At 35.4% G+C, this 24,299-nt stretch overlaps 5 protein-coding genes across 9 annotated transcripts; 3 read left to right on the top strand and 2 right to left on the bottom strand.

The window, feature by feature from the left end:
• The first annotated feature begins 1,471 nt into the window (after positions 1 to 1,471).
• Positions 1,472 to 12,969, top strand: LOC142978680 (uncharacterized). Of its 4 annotated transcripts, none has more exons than XM_076123186.1 (8): positions 1,472 to 1,655; positions 1,731 to 2,675; positions 2,889 to 2,990; positions 3,358 to 3,429; positions 6,501 to 6,610; positions 9,745 to 9,815; positions 10,487 to 10,574; positions 10,908 to 12,969. In XM_076123186.1, exons 1-8 carry the CDS (start codon positions 1,566 to 1,568, stop codon positions 12,325 to 12,327), a joined length of 2,898 nt encoding a protein of 965 aa, XP_075979301.1. In that variant the 5' UTR covers positions 1,472 to 1,565; the 3' UTR covers positions 12,328 to 12,969. The 4 variants fall into 4 exon arrangements, with proteins under 4 accessions (XP_075979301.1, XP_075979302.1, XP_075979303.1 ...); XM_076123187.1 differs by lacking the exon at positions 9,745 to 9,815 and adding an exon at positions 7,511 to 7,572 and having other exon boundaries at positions 10,908 to 12,967; XM_076123188.1 differs by lacking the exon at positions 3,358 to 3,429.
• A 155-nt stretch (positions 12,970 to 13,124) lies between these two features.
• LOC142978681 (V-type proton ATPase subunit D 1-like) lies at positions 13,125 to 14,789 on the top strand. Its single transcript, XM_076123190.1, has 5 exons — positions 13,125 to 13,458; positions 13,713 to 13,951; positions 14,062 to 14,143; positions 14,210 to 14,395; positions 14,508 to 14,789. The coding sequence occupies exons 1-5, from the start codon at positions 13,192 to 13,194 to the stop codon at positions 14,553 to 14,555; spliced, it is 822 nt and encodes a 273-aa protein (XP_075979305.1). The 5' UTR covers positions 13,125 to 13,191; the 3' UTR covers positions 14,556 to 14,789.
• A 59-nt stretch (positions 14,790 to 14,848) lies between these two features.
• LOC142978733 (uncharacterized) lies at positions 14,849 to 15,997 on the bottom strand. Its single transcript, XM_076123279.1, has 4 exons — positions 15,624 to 15,997; positions 15,363 to 15,532; positions 15,063 to 15,143; positions 14,849 to 14,976 (listed from the first exon to the last, which is right to left on the bottom strand). Exons 1-4 carry the CDS (start codon positions 15,877 to 15,879, stop codon positions 14,893 to 14,895), a joined length of 591 nt encoding a protein of 196 aa, XP_075979394.1. The 5' UTR covers positions 15,880 to 15,997; the 3' UTR covers positions 14,849 to 14,892.
• Positions 15,998 to 16,059: 62 nt separating this feature from the next.
• On the top strand, positions 16,060 to 17,628 carry ND-B16.6 (NADH dehydrogenase (ubiquinone) B16.6 subunit). The gene is made up of 3 exons (XM_076123280.1): positions 16,060 to 16,218; positions 16,595 to 16,815; positions 17,259 to 17,628. Exons 1-3 carry the CDS (start codon positions 16,116 to 16,118, stop codon positions 17,394 to 17,396), a joined length of 462 nt encoding a protein of 153 aa, XP_075979395.1. The 5' UTR covers positions 16,060 to 16,115; the 3' UTR covers positions 17,397 to 17,628.
• Positions 17,629 to 17,971: 343 nt separating this feature from the next.
• Hacd2 (3-hydroxyacyl-CoA dehydratase 2) lies at positions 17,972 to 23,933 on the bottom strand. Of its 2 annotated transcripts, none has more exons than XM_076123277.1 (6): positions 23,571 to 23,933; positions 22,881 to 23,003; positions 21,487 to 21,610; positions 20,362 to 20,567; positions 19,916 to 20,055; positions 17,972 to 19,616 (listed from the first exon to the last, which is right to left on the bottom strand). In XM_076123277.1, exons 1-6 carry the CDS (start codon positions 23,763 to 23,765, stop codon positions 19,292 to 19,294), a joined length of 1,113 nt encoding a protein of 370 aa, XP_075979392.1. In that variant the 5' UTR covers positions 23,766 to 23,933; the 3' UTR covers positions 17,972 to 19,291. The 2 variants fall into 2 exon arrangements, with proteins under 2 accessions (XP_075979392.1, XP_075979393.1); XM_076123278.1 differs by having other exon boundaries at positions 20,362 to 20,564.
• Between the last annotated feature and the right edge of the window lie 366 nt (positions 23,934 to 24,299).

The following is a 24,299-nucleotide window of genomic DNA, read 5'->3' as shown; positions in this document are numbered from 1 at the left end:
TTTTTTCATTATCATCCGACTACCTCAATGATGCAGCAGTATAGTGTTAAAATAGAGAAATAAAACAATGTCTGATCGAGATAATTTTATAGTGAATAGTGCTTCCAAAATTGGTCAGGTTTTATCATAGATTCCTAACTTTTTTAAACTCTAGGCTGCCTTAACACAGCGTCTAAACATGGCGATAAATAAAAAAAAGTTTGTTGATGATAACGACTTTGCTAGACGCAGTGTTATTGCAACTAAACAAGTTTATACAACCCTAATGCTTTACTGTCGTAAATTAAGACTGGTACATTTTCTTTTAATATTGAACAGTCAACAAATAAAACCTAGACCGCTTAGTTCGTCTCGATCAGGACTTCCCGATATAATTTGGACTCAGGGTAAAATTGTATGCACTAAAGTTTCTAAGATATAACTATTCTAACCCATTAATTATGAAATCTTAAAAAAACGAGCTTGGAGTTCGTCTCCGTCCTTATTTTGCTTGTTTATGAAAAAGGTTGGGTTACATCCCTACGAGATTATTTAAAACTATAAAAAAATGGATTTAAAAAGTAGAAAGACCCAACCTTTGTTATAATATTTGATCTTCTAGTCCCGTACGTTAGAATAGAATAGTCGTAAATAGTATTTAAGCGAAGTGATTAATCAATTACGTTTAAAAATGTTTAAAAAAATTGTTGCATTATGTCATCACATTGTTTGTGTTACATTCATTGTTAATTTTCAGCTCCCTCGTCTTACTAATGTATCTAATATAAGTATTAGTACACCTTTAGCCTTATAGATCTGTGAAACAGTTAACACGTTTGTGAGAAATCATGACAAATATTAATTATTACTTATTAAAAGTGTACACTATAACTCATGTTGAAACCAGAGATGAATGTTATATTTTTTCATATGTTTAACAATATAGATACAGCATATCATGTTTTGTAGAAATATAAATCGATATTACATATGCAAATTTAATATAAATGACTTTTATTTACCATAAACTTACAACCTAGTAGGTACCTACCTGAGCTTAACTTATATAAGTCCACAACAGACATTACCGTTTAATATGCGAAATAAGTAGTCATGGTGCTTTACGCAGATTAAAATGTAAGTCTAATTTAATCCAATAAAGTAAGATCCCATAATGACGATTTGGAAACGAATTTGTCGCAAATTATAATCCTAGTGAGTTATGTAAAGTAGCGCCATCTAGATGATGAAACTTACCTCCGAAAAATTAAAACAACGACCATAGATGGCGTGATTCCTGGCTTCTCTTCTTCGTTCAAAAACATGAATAAAAGCCTGATAATTTATTTTTCTGTAATAAGCCTTTATAATACAAAGTTCGATCTATTTTATGAAATATTTAACGCTATCAAATCTCGGTTCAAAGTATAATTATTTTTTGTGAGAAAGGTTTCATGTAAAATTCGCTACATTTCTAAACAGACATCAGAAACGTCAGGGACGCTTTTTTCTCCCTCCTGCGGAAGAAAGATGCTTTTTGTGAAAATAACACAAATGAAGTGAAATACCTAGTATTATTGTGTTTAATGATGTCCGGGGGCCTCATAGATAAAGTTTATATCGGCCTAGATAATGCGCCGGCCGCATTTGACATAAAAGGACGAATTTTAGGACCTGTGAGTTTCTCTACTTTGCATGGATTTTATGCGTTTGTTTTGCGATAGAAAATAATATTATCGTGTTTGTTACAGAATGGTACCAATTTAGAATATATAAGATCGGAAACTGGTGTTGTGGCAGTGTTAAAAAGTGATAAAATTGAACCGCTGCATTTAGCGTTACACCATACGAGGTCTGAAGCGTTGGCGGCAGCAAGGTCGCTGGCGCAGAACCTGATAGAGACGATACGAGCAGAGTTGGGACAATGGAGCGCGGCGCAGGCGGGGGGGCCGCCGCCTACGCTCAACGTGCCTCCGCCTGCGTTAACGACGAGCACGACTAGCACACCGCAGCCAGTGCCCCCGCCCGCGGTCACAGCATCGTTGTCGACGCCGCCCGCACTCACCTCCACGGCGCACCCCACTGTGATGCCCCCAGTAGTTAGTGTAGCACCTGCAACGACACCCCTCATGACAGTGCGTCAGCCCACCGTATTGCAGCTCCTACAACCACAACAACAGTATGTGTTAAACCAAGAGAATGGGCAGCTAATACCCATAGTGCAGCCAGGGATGCAAATGTCTAATACAAACTTTACATCCTTGCCTATAGCTCAGCCTTTGAGCTTGCAGCAACCAAACTTTGGTACACAGATAGTTGATATATCTAGTATGCAGCCGGTTAATGTGACTCAGTTGAGGCTGAGTGGAGTGCCTTCCTCTATGTCAATGATATTGCCTAATGGTTTAACATTTCCTCAAGCAAGTTTGACAACAACAGATTCTACGACAGTGAGTACGGCGACTGCTACTCCTGTGGTATGTGCAGCTCAGAGTACAAATTCATCACAAAAGATTCTGTACAGTAGTGATAAGGGAGATAAGGATGTGAAGTATCATATACAAGGGGCAGACACAGTGCAGTGGTCAGTCCCTATGTCTAATGGACAGACGATGTTGATACCATATCAACAGCTACAAGACTTGACTGCTAGTCAAGCAGGATTGACTAATTTACAACCACAGCAGTTTGTTTCTGTAAGTATAACTGCATAATAATGAAAATCAAACTTTCTAGTTACATAATATAATAATATGATGCTTGTAAGAACTGATCATTTGACATTTTTGTATTATACCATATCACAAATCAGATGTCTTTCGATGACATTTCTTTATAATATGTTATTACCAGACTAATTATTATGCTCATTAATGATAATACTAAAGGAATATGGTACAACATTTCAGATAGCACCAGCGGGAGGTCTTCCACAAACATCACTACCACTCTCGGCAGCACAGTTGCAACAACTACAAACCACTGGCACTATTATGCAGCTAAATCAAAAGGTATGACTCACACAGTAACTTATCAATGTTTACATTCTTTATTACATTATCAGATTATAATTGTTTTGTAGAAGTATATGTTAACAATGATATATTTTGTACATTTTCATATTATGGGTGATTTACGGCAGTTAATTTTATGGTAGTTTTTTTTATTGCTCCATGAGGTAAACTCAATAAATGTTAATGTGAAGACTGCTAGATAATACACTAGTTATCTGTATACAATTCTATAAGTTAATAGCTGGATAAGATGAAAAATAAGGGGATACACAGCTTTAATAACAATTACAAGGTTACATAATTTGTTTTAAAGTAAAGCTCTCGCTAGGCTATAAAATTGACATTGTGTTAATTTTCCCAACAGCCAATATCAAGCAGTGGTTCTTTGATAAACATTATATCGACGGGACAGGCGTCGTCGCCACAAATTATATCTGTGAGCATTAGTCTATAGCACCAAATGATGCTTTATCCTCACAAACCTTCGGTGTTTTGGTTTCAGGGTTTATTTTACGTCATTTCGATTAAAAAATCCAGGCACACACAATATTTTTATGTAACTAAGTATTTAGTTTTTAATTTTAAAGAAAATTGTCTAAACAATCTATGATGTAGTGTAACAACAACACAACATTCAGGTCCAATTGCTTAGTGTTCTCAAAATTCTATGATGGAGCAATCATTTCAGAAGATCTGTCACTCCATCAGAACACAGAACTTTTTTGAAATGTGCAAGCAGTCCAGAACTTATTCACTAAAAGTATTGTGTGACCTGCTCATGCCCTTACCCATTTTATTTTATAATTTTAACATTTCTTTGTGAAGGGTTTTCACCTCTTATTTTACTTTCAGTGAATGTTGTAACATTTCTGTTCATTTGCTTCCCCTAATTTTTTAAGCTCTTCCATTTAGTAACTGTCTATAATAATCATAGAATAATAATGCTTTAGTCCCTTGATGTATAATAAGGTCTTTCTACATAAAAGTTACAACTGTCAAACACATGTTTAGACGAGTTTTCAATACTAGCTAAGTATAGTTAGCTTAAAACATATTTTTCTGCCGACCAGTAATTACCTTATAAGCACAATGAAATAGACATTATATATCATCAATGTAGACATTATATTTTTTTATATTATATTATTACAGCAAAAGATTCCATAAACATTTGTCTAACTTTTCTTGTAGTAAGACCACTAAAAAATTACAACACCTGCTTAGATGTCCTCACAATCTGGTGTGCGTTCGCGCAGCGGAATGTTGTTGAATTTAAAGATATTAATTATGCAGATATTTAGTGTATGACGTCGTATAATTGTGTATGGTAAAAAAAAAATTGTGTACGCAGCCATTGTGGAGAAATTCACCAAAAACTGATTCCGCTGGGCGAACGTTGTCCTGGCGGAACTTATTTTAATCCATAGACTTTAGAAGAAAAGAGGTGTGTCCAAAAATTAGTGTGTATTTGTGTGTAATTGTGTATGTATGAATAAAATGAGTGCATGCATAAACTTCGGAGAAATTCAAGTTTCCGCTACGCGAACGTTTGGCCATTAGCTAGTTTTCATATAAAGCGCTTACATAGAGAGCTGTAGATTTTTACATACGTTGTTTTGAATTTGTTTATATTTGTTTAAAAAACAGATTTAGAAAAAATCGTAGGGCTTAAAAGATAAAAATATAAACGTAAAATACACTTAATAGGTCTTAGTTCTTAAAGTATGCACTTTGGGGTCTAGATTTTCACGTTTATACAAACCTTGTAAGTATCTGAAACATGTTGCCAAGTATCAATGATGTTCCGTTAGTAATTAAAGAGTTAAAGGACAATTTTACCATGAATAGATCACTGTTTACAAAACAGTCAAATATCACGACGTTCTAAAGGAATTGCATGGTAAAATGTATGCCAAAAATTAGTTTATTCATTCAACTATTCACATGCAAAATTTCATGTCATTAAATTTAGTAATTAAAGAAATCAATTAAAATACTGACGAAGCATCGAAAACCTACATAACCCGACCAAGTTCGGATAGCTACAAAAAAGCGGCCCAGCCATATATCTAAGAGACGTTCTTAACCTTCCAATATAGTATTTACTAATATGGTACAGTTCCGTACACAAGCGTTAGGAAAAAATAAAACAATTGCATTTCTTGAATTAAAAATATTTTTTTAATAATAACCCAACTATCTACGATAAAAACAAATCTTCAATTAACAAGTACTTTTCTATTTAAATATCCGTGTACAAAAATTTTTTTTATTAAGTATATTACATATTATTGCCCTCTCTTTTCTTCAAGGATGGAAGTACCGTTTCAAGCGGGAAGCCGCGCGCGTCCTGTTCGACTAGCAGTTTGTGGAATATTCCACAGACGTTAAATTACGTGCGTTCACAAGAATATAATTAAATCAAAATATTAACTTTTAAAAAATGTGAATATCTATCGGAACTCCGGAATTATTCCAGTCAATTCTGGAGCTGAAAAATCAGAACAATTGAACAACAATTTGGTGTACAAAAATAAATGACCTTTAAATTATATTGAAACAACAATTGTGTTATCACCTATACCAATTCAATACCGGTATTATACGGTAAATTTTGGGATGTTACCTAAATATATTGCATGGACGCTTTTTTGTAGCTATCCGAACTTGGTCGGGTTATGTAGGTTTTCGATGCTTCGTCAGTATTTTAATTGATTTCTTTAATTACTAAATTTAATGACATGAAATTTTGCATGTGAATAGTTGAATGAATAAACTAATTTTTGGCATACATTTTACCATGCAATTCCTTTAGAACGTCGTGATATTTGACTGTTTTGTAAACAGTGATCTATTCATGGTAAAATTGTCCTTTAACTCTTTAATTACTAACGGAACATCATTGATACTTGGCAACATGTTTCAGATACTTACAAGGTTTGTATAAACGTGAAAATCTAGACCCCAAAGTGCATACTTTAAGAACTAAGACCTATTAAGTGTATTTTACGTTTATATTTTTATCTTTTAAGCCCTACGATTTTTTCTAAATCTGTTTTTTAAACAAATATAAACAAATTCAAAACAACGTATGTAAAAATCTACAGCTCTCTATGTAAGCGCTTTATATGAAAACTAGCTAATGGCCAAACGTTCGCGTAGCGGAAACTTGAATTTCTCCGAAGTTTATGCATGCACTCATTTTATTCATACATACACAATTACACACAAATACACACTAATTTTTGGACACACCTCTTTTCTTCTAAAGTCTATGGATTAAAATAAGTTCCGCCAGGACAACGTTCGCCCAGCGGAATCAGTTTTTGGTGAATTTCTCCACAATGGCTGCGTACACAATTTTTTTTTTACCATACACAATTATACGACGTCATACACTAAATATCTGCATAATTAATATCTTTAAATTCAACAACATTCCGCTGCGCGAACGCACACCACAATCTGTTATAGTAACAACATCTAACAATTCACAACATGTTACAGAACACTTCGACGCCAACAAAGAATGTCAGTACGCAAGAAACTCGTGGTCAGAAGCGAATGTCTGATGGTACTCCGAGTCAGTTGCAGCTCAGACCTATAGCTCCGGCGGGGTGAGTTTGTACAATAAGTTAGAAATAATACTAATCTGCTTGTTTATTTCAGAACCTTTTTACTGTGAAGATATTTGGCATAACTAGAAGATGAGGTGGTTGAAAATAAAATTTGTATTATTTTTAGAAATATATTTGTCTATAACGAAATTGAAGTGATTTTGCCAAATATCTTCGCAATCAGATCTTAATATTTGTAGAAAAAATAACCAATCCTTTCCTTTAATAATGAAGTATGTTTATATGATTAACTAAATTTTTTTAAGCAATTGGCGTTCTTATAAGAAGCTCGAAATAACTACAAAAATTAAGGTCAATATTAAAGGTGGTCCAGTCAGAATGATGTCCCGTGGATGGAGATAAAGAAGACATCAAACATACTTAATTTTCTTTTTCTTAAGTTAACGTTTGAATTGAGCTTTGAATAAATATAATTATTTTTAATACGTTATAATAATGTGCTCTATTCACTCTACAAGTCAAAAACGAAGCTCAATTGAAATGGATTGACAACAGGTTATGACCGACGATGCAGTGAAAGACCTTTCGACGCTCTCAAGTTTATTCAAATTAGACATGAATAAATTCAAGCCCATTGATAATATTCAAATCCAAAATACGAATTCCTACAATGACCACAAGGATACGACAGGCTTAAGGGACATTCGACGTGGCTTATATGCTTCGAGATGGATATGTCGCTATAGAAATTGATCTTCTAATTTTAATGGGGCCGTCTTAAATATTATTTCTTTCGTATGAGTTAATTTCTCAATATAAAATTGTTTCTATAAACAAGTTTAACAGGGAATAACATGTCACAGTGGCGCCACCGTCCATTAGCTGGCGTGTGTGGCAAGTGAAGTAAATGTTTGATATTTTGTTGTGTGGCTGCCGCAGGTCGCATGTGTCGCATGACAAGAGCTCCACCAGAGAGTCGCGCACCTGGACCGCGACGCCAGGTATATTGAACACACATTATATAACGAGATGATCTGAATTTTGCTTTGTCGTTACACTACTTGATAGGTTCCCAACGGGGGTGATACCGGATCCTATGAGGTTCTGTAGCTTTTCGTGGGAGGTAGTCCATCTAGAGCACCCGTTCTAGCCTTACTCGCCTATATTTGACAGATCCTCTTCGTGGACTAGACTAAGTGCTATTCAAATGGATGTACTAATGTGATAGATGAGACTACCTCTTTCGTGGAGAAGGTAAGTGGGTCGAAAGACAAAGGATAAATAATAAAAAATACAAAACATATAACTATTATGTAATAGGGTTACTGGTTTATTATCTTTTTGTAACGGGGCGGTAGACCACAAACGTTGGGAATATAATGGTAGTATGTTGACTATAATATCAACTTTATTTTTCAAGTTACGGTTGATCTGAGAACCGACTGCAGGTAAAAACGTAGTTTGCGTAGTGCGTGTTGTTAGCCATATAGTTTGCGGTCATGCCAAGCTTATCGCCTCCTTTGTACAGAGTGGAGACTGTAACCTTCGTGCGTTGGTGCTACCGGACAATTCTTGCCAGCGGTAAAAATCGTAGAAATATTTAAGCATAGGCTTAATATTCATCTGAGAATTATTTTGCTGGGTAATAATCGTTTGCGTATAAAAATCAAAGTTCAAATCATCTCGTGTATTTATCTATTTATGTTGCATGCTTGTGTTAATCTATAGATATAAGGTGCGTAGCGTAGATATGTACTTTTGCGTAATATAAAGGCGTCAAGCATTAATATTGAAAGCAGTGCATCTATTGAATTTATTCGACAGCCGGCCAACCGAAGATTATACTTCAATGTATTTTGAATTGACGTCGTTCCTCTATTTTTTATATTTTCAATATTTGCAATAAGCGTCTAATATATGACTATTTAGCGTTTTCAGAACCAATAGCAGAGTGACAACTTTGGATATGGAGACGATCATAATTCGTAGTTAGAATTATCTTTTCCAAATTCCTTTTTCAGCACTTCGTTTAAGGCTTTTCGAATAAACGCAGTACCACCAGGCCACCAAGGCACCACGAGAGAGCAAGGAAGAGCAAAGTCGCCAAAACGGATTCAGAAATTTAATTTGTATCTAGCGCGTAAATAAGAAAGCGTAACACTGCAAGGCGGCAACAGGCGTATTGAGCGTTTCGAGCTAGCAAAATAAAGAGTTCTGAAGGCTAAAACAAGTTCAATACATTGATGGATGTTCCTGAACACCAATCGCCGAGTACTTATTCGATATTTTTGCCTCGTTTTATTTTATTTTCTCTCTAGAAGCAGTCTGTTCCTGCCTGATTTTAAATTCATTCATGTATTTTCAGCCTTCAATAAAGCAGTCCATTCCACACCAGAGGAAGGAGGTGATTCGAAGTCATTTTATAACCGAAGTTCTGGCGTTTATATATCTCGAGACAACGCGAGAAGCAGGAGTTCGAGTTTTCTGAATCTTAAGTGATAGTAGAAAATCTTTTTCAGAATCTACTCAGGAGCGTGGATTCATCCGGACATTTCTATCATCATTGTATATCCAATAGTACCAGCAAGTTTTAAAATTGAAGAAGATTTTTCTCCATATAGAGTCGTTGGATTGACGATGTCATCTGCATTTCCTGTCAAGGCGTTGATGCGCGTTAATAATGAACAGGCGTACAAGTGCGTAGTATTGAATAAATTAGGCGTAATATTTTTTAAATAGCGCAGTATGTAGACCGTATTCGTATTATTTACGTAATATAATATTATGTTTTATGGGTTGTTCTTATGTAACAGATTTTGACTAGCAGCAGAAAAGTGACTGGACAATGGACGTCATTTCGTCGCTTTTTACTTATTCTATTTCATTTAGAGTCTGAACATGACATGAAGAATGGAGCCTGTCAAACCCCAGAAGTTATATTCTAATCATGCAATAGCGTATGCGTTTCTCAAAAATGCGTAGATTTTTTTGTTTCTGGCGTCCGTAAGTGTAAATAACCAGGACTTTTTTTGCTTTTTAAGCATTAATGCGATCTAACAAAGAACTAAGCGGATAGTTTAATTACAGATGAATTATACTTTGCAATTCAACGTATGGGACGACGCTGGTAGAGCTGTTAATGCTTTAAATGTATCAAATTGCATGTTTTTCAGCTTATTTCAATTTCAAAGGCTGTCACATCGGGGTCGGCGGGATACCAAGCTGATCACAGGGGCCGAAACAGGTCAGTAAAGTCAGTAAAAGTCAGTATTTTTGGACCTGGTCAGTAAAAGTCAGTACTTTTGAAAATCGGTCAGTATTGTCAGTATTTTTCCAAACTCAATTATTTTTTTGGTTTTCCCCTGCTGTTGGCCAATCTTACACTTTCGATTTGCCCAGTGATGATATCTCAGGGCTGCTGTAGATACTGTGTATATGTGGATGCTCTACGTTTGTATTGAAGCATCACATGGATAGCGAGTGGCCGCCACCGGCTACACGTGTGCGGTGTGTCTATACAAAATATATGGAAAAACGTGTTAAGTGGGTGTCGCTGGCCACCAGTGGCTGTGGTCGGTGGCCCGTTTGCGCGGACCCTTAGAGTTATTGGAGTCATTTACACAATAAAAAAGGCGGTGCTGGTTGGCTATGGGGATGGTGGAGGCCAATAACTGAAAATAAGCTTTATATTTCACACCATTCACCCAAAAAACGATTTGAAAATGGTCAGTATTTGGTCAGTACTTTTTAATTTTTGGTCAGTAAAATCAGTATTTTCGACCATGGAACTTGTTTCGGCCCCTGTGATCATTTTCATACAATTTTTTTGTGCGTAGCGTTATTGCCAATGCGTAAACCAGCAAAGCGTTGAAAAATATTTGTAAGTTTGTGTTATAACTGTTAATCTTTCGACAGCTAAAGACAACACGATTGTGAGCATGGGAATGAAGATCAATCCGGCGCACGGCACCATCATACAAGTGTCTTCGGGACAGCAGACTAAGTAAGTATCTTTGCGATACTTAGCAACTGCAAGCCTTTTTCTTCAATAGCCCACTTCCTACAAATTAATTGTACCTTTTTAGTTCAGTTGTCTATTAACCCTATTTGAAGACTAAGATAATGCTAGTCGATTTAGAACAATCAGGACAAAATTATTGAAATTACCCCTCTCTCATTGCGGAAAGAGACCCCTGCCTAGCAGTGGCACAATAATGGGTTAAATTTATTTATATTTCTTGCAAACATGATCCCCTTATTATAACTAAGAGGTCATGTTTGGGAGATTCTAAATTAAAGTTAAGGAACTTAACTTATATTTTATGTTTTGTTCCAGTGTGTCAGCCCCAGGAGTAAGTCAAGACGGTACAGGAATGTACATCAGACAGATAGATCGAAACGCGATACAGATACAAACAAGCAAAGACGGACAGAAGCAAGACTTGAGCAAAGTGCAAACTCAAGCGCAGAACGTACAAATGATCACTGTACCGCCCGGCATGACCGTGTTACAGAACCCATTGAATATAAGCCAGATGCCCACCATGCTTGGTCAGCCTAACAGCCAAGTTTACATGATACCAACAAACCACCCCAGTTTAGTCCAGAATGCTTTACCTTCTGGATTAATCGGACAACAAGTCTTGCAACCTGGACAGAATGTGACTGTAATGCAGCCAAACCAGTTGGGCATGCCTGGTGGTGTGCAGTACAATATGCCACTAATGCCAATGAACATGCCAGCCACATCACAATATATGCCGACTGGCATAAATCTAAATACGCAGCTATCAGCCCAGCAACTAAACGCAGCTCTCGCAGGGCACCAACTGAACCCTAATTTAGGAACTATACCAATAGTGCAAGCTCCCCCACCCTCGTCTCCCCTTACAAACCCCGGGCAGGCTCTCCCTACCGCCCAACCTCCGCCTATGCAGCAATTAATGCAAAATTCCTTCTTAACGCCAACATCACAATATGCAGGAATGCCCCAACAGTACATGATGCAAGGATCTTCGGGAACCATCACAGTACCCACTAACAACCCTAATGTCCAATACAGTATACCAGCTAGTCAGAATAATACGAACAATGGTAATGGACAAACTGCTACTGCAGAAACTGAAGCGAACGGAGCTAACAACCAAACTAATTATATAACGTCTTCATCACAAGAGAACGGCTACTCTATGGCGAGTGCTGTTCAGAGTCAACAGAGCTTTACACCTGATGGCAATGGGACGCAGCCGACAGCTGGTTTTGCACCGGCGAGTCAAACTGTAGCACCCAGCTATGGTACAAGTAATGGTAGTCAAAACGCAGCTTATAATGTCAGTCAAACGACAACGACTCAACCACCGCCTAGTTACAACCCAACGAACGGATCAAACCAAACAGCCAACCAGAGCTATCCTACTGGTAGTACATCGAGTGCGCAGAATTCACAAACGAGTTTCTCTCCATCAACGACGCCGGCTCCTAACCAGTCTTACCCGACACCGACTATGCCGAATATGCCGAACGTCGGCTTCCCACCGAATCAAAATCCGCAAAACCCTTATCCGAATGCTACTGGGCAGAATTTGGCAGCTTATGCAACTAACCAGTATCAATACCCGAGTAGACCGTGGGTCAGACCGCGGTACGGTTCACCACAAGGCTCCCCCTACAGTTCAGGCGCTGGCCCCCCACCGAACGGACCTCCGATGTCAGTGCCCCCTCCGACTGGAAACTACAACTATTGGCAGGATAGCTGAGACTTGGAGAGTATTATTATTGAAGCAGAGTTCGTTGACCAGTGTTGACTTACTATCGGACAATTTTAGTGTAATAGAGACTGCTTTAACAGATACATTTATAAAATGTAAAGAAATATTTTAGTAATAGATAAAAAATATAGTGGGTATTATTACAAAAATGATAAACAACTGTCCAATGTATGTTTTGACATATTCTTATTTTGAAAACTCGACTAAAGATGCGTTTGACAGTTGTTTTATTTTTTTGTGATAATGCCGTATGACTTTAATATTTGTTCTAGAGATATGCCAACAGACTGAGTTGAGTAACGATCAGGGACACAGATGTATAATGTAGTTGCATATGTATCAACTAGTTAAGCTTTCAGTCTCAACTCTTGTAGTAATAGATAAGTATATTGATGCAAATGACGTACTGCCGATATCTTGATATTGTCATAGCGTTATATGTGTCTCGCACCGCAATTAGTATTTGTACATACTAAACTAAGAAACGTGAACTAATACACCTCTTTCTAATGTCTAACCATTTGAATAATAGTCATAATATTATACATGTACCTTAGATGTAAATTATGTATATTTTGTACAAAAGAATGTGTCAAATCCTAAAATTGCTGTTCACACAAATTATATGAAATGATACCTACAATATGAACTATGTTTTATATAAAGCCTCTTTTACAAAATTCCAGTACCGGTGCAGAAAATATGTGCATTTTATGACGATAGATATAACCCTTTTCCTAAAAAGTTAATAAATTCTATGAAGAAAAAAGCAAAAGTCATGGTGACTTGAAACCATCTGTCTGTTATCGTGACAGAAAAATTCTATGAGTAAATAAATTTACAAATATTACAATGAACGCGGAGAATCGTTACCCCGTCACGGCTTCTCTGTTTATGTTGAAAGAAATAAAGCATCGTCAGGAGCAGGTGAACCGCGGGCATCAGCTTCTGAAACGTAAAGCTGAAGCACTTCGTATGCGCGGTAGACAGGCCGCTTTAGAGCTGGCTTCCACTCAAGCTATCCTAGGACATACGTTGAGAGAAGCCTATATTTCGTTAGCTGCTATCAAATTTACTAATGGAGAGTCTAACGCTTTGGTGCTTGAAAATGTTGGCCAGGTAAGAATCAACTATCCACTTACTACAACTTTCACTTACTGAGTTATAATTACCCCAAAAAACGATTAAAGTGCTTCGTATATTTTGGTAGTTTCCTTGCGTCCATGTTCAAATATCAATAAAAAAGGCTAGTAATATTTGCTTTTTATATTTCAAAATCAATTACTTTGCAGTTGCTAAAGCAACTCAACTTAAGCAGAACACTATAGATAGCATCTAATTTTATTTTGAAACTTGGTTGCCCTTTCTACTAGGCTCAAGTGAGAGTCCAAAGAATTCCGGAGAATATATCAGGCGTAGCGACAGTATCTCTTCAAGCCTTAGAAGATCCAGGCGTTGGTGACTGTCTACGTTACGCAGGGCTCGGTGCGGGTGGCCACCGCACTGGGGAAGCCAAGAAAGCGTTCCGCGAAGCTGTGCTTATACTCATTAAATTCGCTTCTCTGAGAAATAATTGTATACTGCTCGATGAAGCTATTAGATCCACGTTGAGGTAAGTATTGAAATTCTCTTTATTTAACTATTAACTCTGTCGCATAGTAAGTTCAATATATATTTTTACTCCTACCAATTTGATTGCAGCAATTCTTGATGCCTTTACAGGAAAGTGAACGGGATTGAGAAAGTCATAATGCCGAAACTGCGTAACACTGAAAACTACATTATGACGGAAATGGATGAAAGGGTATGAACGATATATTATTTTTAAAGCATATTTTCGATGTTTAATTTACTAACTTCGTTTTTTCAGGAAAGGGAGGAGTTCCACCGTTTGAAAATGGTGAAAGCTAAGAAAATAAGGAGTCAAGTGCGAGCCGTGACCCGCCAGGAGGAGATAAGCGTCGGCGGCGGGGAGTCGACGGGCATGTACCATTTCAACATGGTGGGCGTAGCCATGGTGGGGCAGATGGGCCACTTGCTCCCTCCCATAGCATGGGCAAGTACCTGATTCTAGTTCATTCAATGAATTCATTTATTGCTCCTGGCTACGCCCAATACTTATTGTGTTACGCAACAGATTTATTGCTAATAGGCTTTGTTTTCTTTAGAATATCTCGGCACGACAGCAGTCCTGCACCCTTGCGTCGGTTCCGTAGAGTGCCTCACCAACATCTTGGCTTGCAACTCTGCTCTCTCCATGACGACGGACTCCGGAGACTTCAAGCCAGTCTGTCTCCCTCACAATTGGGATGACGACGACCTTTTATTTTAGTTTTATTACACCGAGCTTTCTTCTGGATAGGTTCCATTTTTGTTTTCCAAGAGTAATAAAATATATGTTATTCAAAAATAAATGTGCTCTAATTGTTACGAGTACCCTTTTACATAAACTTCGCCATACCCCATAGGTATTGAGTATCATAAGTGAGAGAGAAATTAAATCACAAGCTGTCGTTCTAAATAAATTTATATTTCAATAGAAATAAAAATAATCTATAGAACCCATCCGTTATCCAATCTCTCTTCCATGGGTTTCGTAAAATATTGGCATCGTCGAAACTTCTCCAGAATTTCTCCCTGCAAAATTGAACGATGAGTATTAATTATTTTAACTTCTTAGCTCTAATGTCTATTATTATCTCTAAAGTGAATTTTAAACTTACAGGACCGGTCTTCTGAATCGACTCGCTGTAGTAAGTCACTGCACTGGACCCAGTGCCGTACAGAGGATATTTTAGATGCATCTGAAAAACATAGAAGCTGTTAAAACAGTAGCCATGTACTCTACGTAAATAAGTAGCGAGAACTAATGGTATCATTAGGTTTATTAGATTTCTCATCAATACACCTGAGCTGAGCGGTATCAATAATAATATAGGTATATAAGAGTACCTACTTACTATCAACTACCTATGCAAAACAAGTACTTATACTAAATAAGATCAGTAAACACTGAGACTTACGTTTTTATCAGCTGTGACTTCCAAATTGCGTGGTTCGAAGTTATCTTTTATAAAATTAGCATCGTACTCCGTACAGTATTCAGACACTGGTTGTGAAGTCGCTAATTCTTCTATCACTTCATCCAACATTTGCTCCCAGAAGAAATCGGTGAGCATTCGTTTACGAACACCTAGAATACAAAAGAGGTAGCTGTAGAAAGAACTGCTTAAATATGAGATCAATAATCGCACTAAAATAAATGAAGAATAATGAGTAGGTACCCTCGCCGCGTTTAGATTTCTTTGGGATTTTATAGTTATTACGCATTTCACTCCCCATTTCAGGAGCCGGACGACCATCTTGTAGGATCCATGGTCTGCTAAAGTTTTTCCCTTTTCCATATGCTGAGGGTTCGATGGGAACTTTGGGGTGTAGTTTAATGCGTTCAAGTGCTCTTATTTTTACAGTTGGTTCCTCATTGAGAGGTTCCGGTATATCAGCTTGAGCACCAACATCGGCTGTTGCAGATTCCATCATTTTTATGCACTTATTCGATAAAAAAATACGACAAACTCGAAAATTATAATTTATTTATTGTAAGTCAATACGTATGTGCACGTCTGCCGTTTGGTTGAAAGTTGATTGGTTGTCATGGTTATATTAAAAGTTTTTAAATCACTTGCAGTGGTAAAACTAAACGCTTTGGAAGTTTGGAATGTCAACATTAAACTGCTGTGAGCTGTCAGCTGTTGATCGATTTGTCAATCTTAAAAATGGCTGACGCTTGTCAGGTTGTGCGTAAACAAGATTTGCCCCCTCCGGGGGGCTACAGACCTATACCTTACAAAAGAATACCCGCAAAAACATTCTTTAGCGGTAAGTAAATTGTTTACATTTTTATTTATTGATAAATACCTCTAATACAAGATTATGTAACTTAAGTTTGTAGGTTAGGGTGTTTTGTTTTCGTTATAATTTCTTGAATTTTCTCAAGTACATCTTTGAATTTGTGATACAGAATACTTGTACAGCTCCCCAAAAATATAAAAAAGACTATACATCTCATGTTATACACCATTATTCATGTTGATGTTTTCATCATGACCTCTGGATTTCTATGCTATACAATAATGTCTAAGACCTACACACAGGTTTCTTAAACTCAGAACATGATTTACTGACGTTAAACTTCAGATTATAAAATGTAATTACATAGATTCATCAATAATAATAAATTTATAACAATTTGCAGGGTATACTATGTTTGCTGGCTACCTGGGGATAACAGCCGGCGCCCTTTACTTGTACAACTTGAACTACAAACAGATTGTAAGGGATCAGATTGAGACGCGCTCGGCCAAGATGGCAATATTCCCAATGTTGCTGGCTGAGCGTGATAGGGAATTTCTGAAGCAACTCCGCAGAAACCGTGACGCGGAAGCTGAGCTTATGTGCAATGTTCCTGGATGGGAAGTAAGTAGAAAAAATATTTTAAACAGTTATTTAACAAAGTCATAGTGAATTACCAGGATACAGGCATTAACCAGTTGTATACAACTGCATGCCTGCTAATAAATAAATAAATAAAATAAAATAACATAAATAATATCACTTTTTTTCTCAAATATGAGTTTCTAATTGAGGCTTATTATGATTTATAATATGGTACTGCATCTACTAGATTGGTATTTAGGTGCCACTTAAGTTGATGAAAAGTCATAAATGCTTACTGTCCAAATGCTCCGATTCCATTGGAGCGGATATGCAGCATATATAAGAGCAGAAACACTGAAATGAAAATGTTTGTTGATTTAAAACACCGATTCTTATTTTGTACACTCTATCATGTTTGTAACATATATTGGGAATTAATCTGTTATAAAACAATGAAATTATATTCCAAACCTCTTTTCCAGGTGGGCACATACTACGGTGAGAAAGTATACAAACTGCTGCCCGAGGATACCCTTGTGGAGCCAATCTTCCATGAGTACTATGTACACACCGAGCCTAGCAACTGGTTCAAACGTGCCTATCTTAAACTGCGCTCGTAAGGCGACACCAAAGTGCTCTATTACCAACACTCAAAACATTTTCGTGAGACTCCTTCTTCAGCCACAATTAATACATTTAGTTAATGGTTTGCTTAAGTTCAAACATGATGTGGGTCATTTGGATGTCTGACTAGTGTTCAGTTAAATCAATAGCTTATTTATATTGAAATACAAATGTGAAGTTGCTGTGAAACTAGGTGAATTAAATTCAATAAAGTGTAGTTCAATAAGAGTGGAGTTTTATTAATTGTGAGGATAATACAAACTTATTTGCATGCCTGATTTTGCTTCTACAGTCAATTTGATTCATGCAGTGAACAAGCATATTATGTAATCTACAAATGTAAATACTTGAGTGTACTCATAATGCAATGAGTGTTGCCACTACACCTTATCCATGCACCATATAGCTAATGCTGCATGCTCACTAAAGTAGTAGGATAGCAACTCTGAGATACTGAACTAGAACACTGAATATAGTTTTTTCTGAGTCTTGTCTTATTGAACAGGGGTTTACTTCTTGTGCTTTTTATAATAAATGAGTTTTGGGGAAAATGTTGCAAGTAAATAAAAGATTTATTCCCATTTTATAAACAAAACATTTAATAACTGTCACCATTTGGTATAAAAAAATGTAAACGTAAATCTTATAATATAGTAAATAATTTCATCATAATTGTGTCATTGACAAAATAAATACATTTTCAATTGAAACCCGTGGAAAGGAAAATAAACTAATTATTTTCAACTTAAATGTATAAACAGCTATGGTGTTGGCAAATTAAATGGATAAGCTCATTATTTCACCACCAAAATTTATTCCTAATACAAATACTTATTACTAGGGTATATTATCAATTACATTATAATAAATATTAGGGAGCACATTGTAAATTGAATATGTCTTAAAATTCTGTGTCATCATAAAACATATTTGTTTGCCAAATAATATAATCTCTTTAGAATTTGATAGGCGTAACTGAATACTTTGTGACCTTTCAGGTTCTTACTAATAAATTGTTCAATTAAAATTAGGTACCAATTTAAGACTATCATATTAATTCCTGTTTTCCGTTTAGTTAGACATTGCACGCAGATTGTAATAGGAATTTTAGTTTACTAGACTATTTTGACTATTTCAGTAAATTCTACTATATTGCCTACAGGTACACTAGACATGTTTATAGACTAATACAAATAAAATATTATCTTGGGGGAAATCACGTAATACGAGATACGCATACTGGTAAGACTGATCTAAAGTTAGATTCTACACATTGATAAACATCTTTGGTTACCATCTATTGTACACTACACAGACAAAATTAACAAATTACTGTTATTCTAACCTACAGAGTAATTTCAACAACAATGAATCGTTGTTATATACATTTACGGCTATTTTTGCGTGCACATACATTAATAGAAGAAAGATGAAACACTTTTTTATATAGAATTCAGATTGTCACCGGATTTCATATCAAATTTTAATGTATTAGATGGTTTTCCAGTCGGGTTACAAACAACTTTTATGTCACACAGTAGCAAGTATAGTGAATGAGCTTTATACACATCTCTAATTACGTTTATCACGTCTTTATGAAACACACAATTTTCTCTAAATTTCTGGAAGTTTATTGATCTCATAAAAGCTGTAAATAGATTAACTAACATTATATTTTAATCTGTGGTAGAATTAGACTTATATCAATGGTAGAAATAAAAAGTTTTTATAACCACCATGTTTACCCCATTTCAAGCGTCTATTGAAGAGATTGTCATAAGCCCATTCACTATACAAGTACTTCTGTTCTGATACAGCTATCTACTTCAGTCTAATCCACACCATCCATCAGTTACACCAACCTTTGGTATGAATACACCGGCAGTCTTCCCTATTTCGACTTCTTAATGATCACCTTAGGTTTCAGCTTGACAGTCCTGAGTTTGTACATATGACTCATGACGAAATACATTCCTGGGAATGTTAGGAATAGTAAATACACTCGCAGGAAGGTTGGCATGTGGAATGCAAAGTTCCATTCGTTAGGCATTGGGACGGTGAATTTCTGTGTTTCCTCAAAGTATGGTATGTTTCGTAGTATGACGATTGCTTCGCAGATAATGCCTAGAGGGTAGAGAGGAATCCACAATGTGTAGCGAAGCCAGGTCAGTATGTAGATGTCCTTTTTGTAGAGCTGGGATATGTAGAATGGGTACCTGAAAAATTATTAACAGAGAAACTGTAACAGTTGCAAAGCTAATGCAACACAAGCAATTCATTTTGGGTTACCCACACTAGCAATTGCGGCTTTAGCCTATTTATCTACCCGGAGTTGTGACCGTATGGAAGTGTGTTCGAACCCCACCCCATACTTTTGAACAGCAGTAACAAAAATCTCGTAAGTCATTTCTTTACTATATTTACCAAGATAAATTAAAATGTAAAAATCTAATGGGAATGTCGGTAGTTTTAAATGAACAACTATCGAAACAAAGGTACTCTAGTAGTTATTCACCTTACGACTTCTATCATGCTCCACATGACGAATAGATAGAAGACAACAGGTTTGGTCTGCATCCGCGGCTCTGCCTCGATCATAGCGAACAGCACGAACGCGCGCCCGCTCACTTGTAGGAACGGCATTAGTATACCACCCTGAAATATTATTACCACCATTGAGTATTGAGACATTACCTTTATATTCGTTTTTGCCAAAAAAATTTGATTAATTATTCAATCACCATTAGCCACTAATTTCGTCTAGCTTTTACTAAGTCAAGGAAGACCTTTAACTCAGCGAGACAGATGTCCCACAACATGCGTCGCCGTTATATCAAGCGAAGCGAGAAATTTAGCTTGACATATCAGGCGACGTCGCGCGACTTGATTTATATCTTAGTGTTTGGCTTAACTTTACAATACTCACAATTAGTGTTACTAAATAAAGTGCTTTTTACTCACCCGAGTATATCCAAACAATGGATGCATAACTTCCAAATACTGCATCAGCTGTAGGAACTTCATAGCTCCGCCCACATTAGCATAAGTGCCGACTATGGAGTCATAATCATGTTTGATGTACCGCACGCCAATCACCGTCAGTATGTAGAAGTAGCCCACGAATTGAAACAGGTTGTATACCACCAGGTAAACCTTTTTGTAGTCTTCTGAAAAAAGTTTGAATAAGATAAATTGTTGCATGAAAAAAGCAGAAATCACTAGATTTTTGATATTGTTGAATTATTGACACTGCAAATTAAAGATCCCAAATAATATTTAAAATATTCCTCGATTTTATATTGTATGTCAACTTTAAAGTTATGTAAATTATAATACCCTCTTTTTTTGGGGTTAAATAATTCATTTCTGTTATTTATTCAATGCAAATGCATGTCAAAAGGCCTATAACTTTGAAAGTTTAATTATAAATGTTGTTCAATGTGAACAGAAAATACAATACTGTCAAAATATAACAATATATGAGGGGATAATGGCAGGAAAACTTGTTTTTAGTTATCAGATGTGCCATAACTGCATTTATAAGTTACTGTTGTAATCCTAATTTATTAGTTACTATAATATATATAGATAACTAATCATAATGTCCTCAGAAGCTAAAGTAAGCAATCTTCACTTAAATTACAAAAAAACTAGTTTACGCGCATTTCTCGAAAGGTCCCTAATCTATAAACTCAGTTTGAAGTCAGAAAATTTCTTTAGTTAGTTTCTTCTAGTTTAGAGCCACATTTGAAATTTTATCGTCCAGGAATATTCTCAAGCAAGTTTCATTTCTCAGTGAGACACGGTAATTTATTTTTGGTAATAATAATATTCTGATAAAAAATGTAATTTGGAACTTATGTTTTTATACTCGTTAATAAGTTATAACCTGACACTGTCTCATACAAAACAACTATTATTCGCAATTTCTGAGAGCCATATCGTAGATATGAGTTAACAACATACAGTCAACAAGTATACAATACTGATTACTCAGTAATTTTCTATGAAATCAAGTAATTTACTCCTAACAAAACTTATCTATAAATAATTCTCATAGGTCTATATTTTAGTAAAAGTACACACCTCTCCTATACCCCATCTCCATCTGATGCAGTCTATCATACATTCCCGGGTAGTCCTTCATGACGTCACGTTTCTCCTCGTCACTGTCCTGACCGTCCTCTGCCTTCCAAAGATCAAAGTTTATCTGTAAATTAACACAATGGGTCATTAAAAAGGTAAATATTATGACAGTTCTATAGAACGGAATGTATTGTTTTGTTTTATAAGACAATAGTGATTTATGTTACATTTTTCAATAGAAATACTGATCATATTTTTGATTATGAATAGTTAAATTTAAAATGATTAAGGTCTGATAATCCATAATGGTTATAAAAGTCGTTGTATAAAGTCGTCAAAAAAATTAATTAGCATGGAAATAGTCGAGTTCCAATATCAAATAAATGCTCCTTTTGTGTATTCATTTACATAGATGATATATATGAAAGTTTCAAGTAGATGAATATATGAAATGAAATTATGAACACACAGAGTTGCGCGGATTTGTAAGTAGCAGATTTCCTCTATTTCATTGAACCCATACACATTAAATTTGCCCTTAAAAAACACTGGCATAAAGTGCATGTCAAAGTTAAGATAAATGATGCATTATCACTATTATGTATTAAAACTATTTATATTCCATACATAAATAAACTCTAAATTAACATATATTGCTTAAATTGTATATAACTAATTATGTTAATGATGATTCAGTCATGTAAATGACCACATAATTGAGTAGGTATTTTGTTATACAATGATAATACCTATCTATACTAATATACTATAAATTGCTATATAACATTTACCTTTATCATAAAGAATTTTACACTTATGTACTTATGTATAATAATTTATTATCATCACTACATATTGAGGATGCTTTGCATCTTTGAGTATGCTAAATTGTTTTTGAAGGATTGTTACAAATTGTTTGTATTTTGTAACATTTTGTAACATTAGCATTATATGCAGCAAGTGTGACATTTTTTTCAGCAATAGGCCAAGTATAGCTTACAACAAAAAGCTTAATCACTAATGTATTTAAATATAGGCCTCATTCAAGATATAATAAATTATTAGGAAAATTATATTTATGAGATTTGATTTGATAATGATGTATTAATAACATGAATATTATTTTCTAATCGTAACTATATGAGAAATTAAAATTATTTATGAGTTCATAAGATTTTAGTTTACATAAACTTGAATCATTACTTTGTATGTCTGAATTCATTGTCCAGAGTCATATTGGTGTGTGATACCAGCTCACACATAGCAAAGTTATATGCAGATTAGCTGTATCATGAATTAGTTTACATCAAATGCTTTGCTGTAGAATCAGGTGGTGTATGTAGCAAAGTTAGCTACCCAGCTAATAGCTAAATATGGTGGAAAAGTTTTATTACCTTCAGCCAAGCAGGCTTCTGAGGTTGTGCAGTTAGCCTAGGCCACCAAGAAGGCTTCACTTTTTGCAGCACAAGGTCCACTCTGTTATCAAACACTTTGACAACTGTAGCTAACTCATCTCCCTGGAAAATTAAGAGAATATATCAGTTGTCTAGTTACCAGTCCAAGCTTTGCTTAGTTCAGAATTAGATGATAATATTATTTATCAAACAGATGATATTATTAAGTTTAACCTTTAAACTGTCTTGTAATAATAGTACCAAAATAGTATCTGGCTTATTATCTGTAATAGTATCAGAATAAAGGATTGACAGATTTTAATTATCTTTAAGATAATGTTCATTACTGTTATAAGCAAGCATGGGAGGTGAAAATAATTCATTTGAATAAAATCCTGCTTACAGTGATGTACTGTAAAAATACATGATAATATTAAAAATTATTGCTCGATAATCTACTTAATTTCTGCTGCGTTATTACGTATTATTTTTGTGCTTTTTATAAGCAAGTAATTAACCCGGTAAGGTAGACAGGCAAGCAAGTATTCATTTAATTCATAGATAACTAAATAATTGAGAACCGTGCGATGATCAGATATTAAATGAAGACTCCAGTTCTTCATCTGTACGAGTCTCGTAGCACGCACACACTATAAAAAAATCACAGGCTGAAAATAAGACGATACTTACTGTCTTCACAGGTGAAAATAAGTCTAGACTAAATTCATATTGACTCTCGCCTCGGGCTCCGACGCCCTGAGCAGAGAATTTCACGTTATTTTCCAGAACTTTCACGTCTGGTTTATCAACATTTTTTAATTCTATCTTCAATGAAACTGCACTCTCCGTTTGCGCCCAGTAAACAAAAGGGCTCGGAATAATCATATTTACAACTTAAACTAAATAAGTACTGCAACTACAACGAGCATTAAACTAAACTAAATTAAACTGAACTCTTGATATAAAGATTATCGAGCTTGCGACAAGAAAAACAATTATTATTTTCAAGCTGCCAGTTTATCCGTGAACAATCCGTCCGAGCGCCGGTCTCAATTGGTATTGCCATTCAGAAAATAGTTGCCTTCTGTCTTTTTTTTTACTGTTTTTAATGGGATTGTACTCGATTCTGTACTTTTAGCATTATTAGTTTAGTTCATGTTGTTGTTATTTTATATCAGGAATTATATTTATGATATAAACGTTTCTATCACATATTCTGGACTCTGATTACCGGAGAAAGTACCTATTGTATTGTCATGTATTCGTTTTAAATCTGAATTTATTGCTATAAGTGAGATATAAGAAATAAATCATTGTTTCTGTTTATTGTACGATTACACATTATTCAGCGTTCAATAAGCAAAATATGTATTTTGTTAATTATACGAATTTATTAATCAGTAAAACATAATTAAATGT

The sequence above is a fragment of the Anticarsia gemmatalis genome, chromosome 15 (assembly GCF_050436995.1).
Source record: "Anticarsia gemmatalis isolate Benzon Research Colony breed Stoneville strain chromosome 15, ilAntGemm2 primary, whole genome shotgun sequence".
Taxonomy (NCBI): domain Eukaryota; kingdom Metazoa; phylum Arthropoda; class Insecta; order Lepidoptera; family Erebidae; genus Anticarsia; species Anticarsia gemmatalis.
This window is presented reverse-complemented; position numbering and strand designations above follow the sequence as displayed.

Coding starts and splice junctions, on each gene's coding strand:
- LOC142978681 (XM_076123190.1), top strand. CDS start 13,192: ATGAACGCGGAGAATCGTTACCCCGTCACGGCTTCTCTGTTTATGTTG. Junction 13,952..14,061: donor GCTATTAGATCCACGTTGAG/GTAAGTATTGAA, acceptor ATGCCTTTACAG/GAAAGTGAACGGGATTGAGA. Junction 14,144..14,209: donor TGACGGAAATGGATGAAAGG/GTATGAACGATA, acceptor TCGTTTTTTCAG/GAAAGGGAGGAGTTCCACCG.
- LOC142978680 (XM_076123186.1), top strand. CDS start 1,566: ATGATGTCCGGGGGCCTCATAGATAAAGTTTATATCGGCCTAGATAAT. Junction 6,611..9,744: donor AGACCTATAGCTCCGGCGGG/GTGAGTTTGTAC, acceptor CATGTTTTTCAG/CTTATTTCAATTTCAAAGGC. Junction 9,816..10,486: donor GATCACAGGGGCCGAAACAG/GTCAGTAAAGTC, acceptor ATCTTTCGACAG/CTAAAGACAACACGATTGTG.
- LOC142978733 (XM_076123279.1), bottom strand. CDS start 15,879: ATGATGGAATCTGCAACAGCCGATGTTGGTGCTCAAGCTGATATACCG. Junction 15,533..15,623: donor GAAATCTAAACGCGGCGAGG/GTACCTACTCAT, acceptor TTTGTATTCTAG/GTGTTCGTAAACGAATGCTC. Junction 15,144..15,362: donor AAGTCACAGCTGATAAAAAC/GTAAGTCTCAGT, acceptor TATGTTTTTCAG/ATGCATCTAAAATATCCTCT.
- ND-B16.6 (XM_076123280.1), top strand. CDS start 16,116: ATGGCTGACGCTTGTCAGGTTGTGCGTAAACAAGATTTGCCCCCTCCG. Junction 16,219..16,594: donor CGCAAAAACATTCTTTAGCG/GTAAGTAAATTG, acceptor AACAATTTGCAG/GGTATACTATGTTTGCTGGC. Junction 16,816..17,258: donor GCAATGTTCCTGGATGGGAA/GTAAGTAGAAAA, acceptor CCTCTTTTCCAG/GTGGGCACATACTACGGTGA.
- Hacd2 (XM_076123277.1), bottom strand. CDS start 23,765: ATGATTATTCCGAGCCCTTTTGTTTACTGGGCGCAAACGGAGAGTGCA. Junction 20,056..20,361: donor CATTGTTTGGATATACTCGG/GTGAGTAAAAAG, acceptor ATAATATTTCAG/GGTGGTATACTAATGCCGTT. Junction 19,617..19,915: donor AGCATGATAGAAGTCGTAAG/GTGAATAACTAC, acceptor ATAATTTTTCAG/GTACCCATTCTACATATCCC.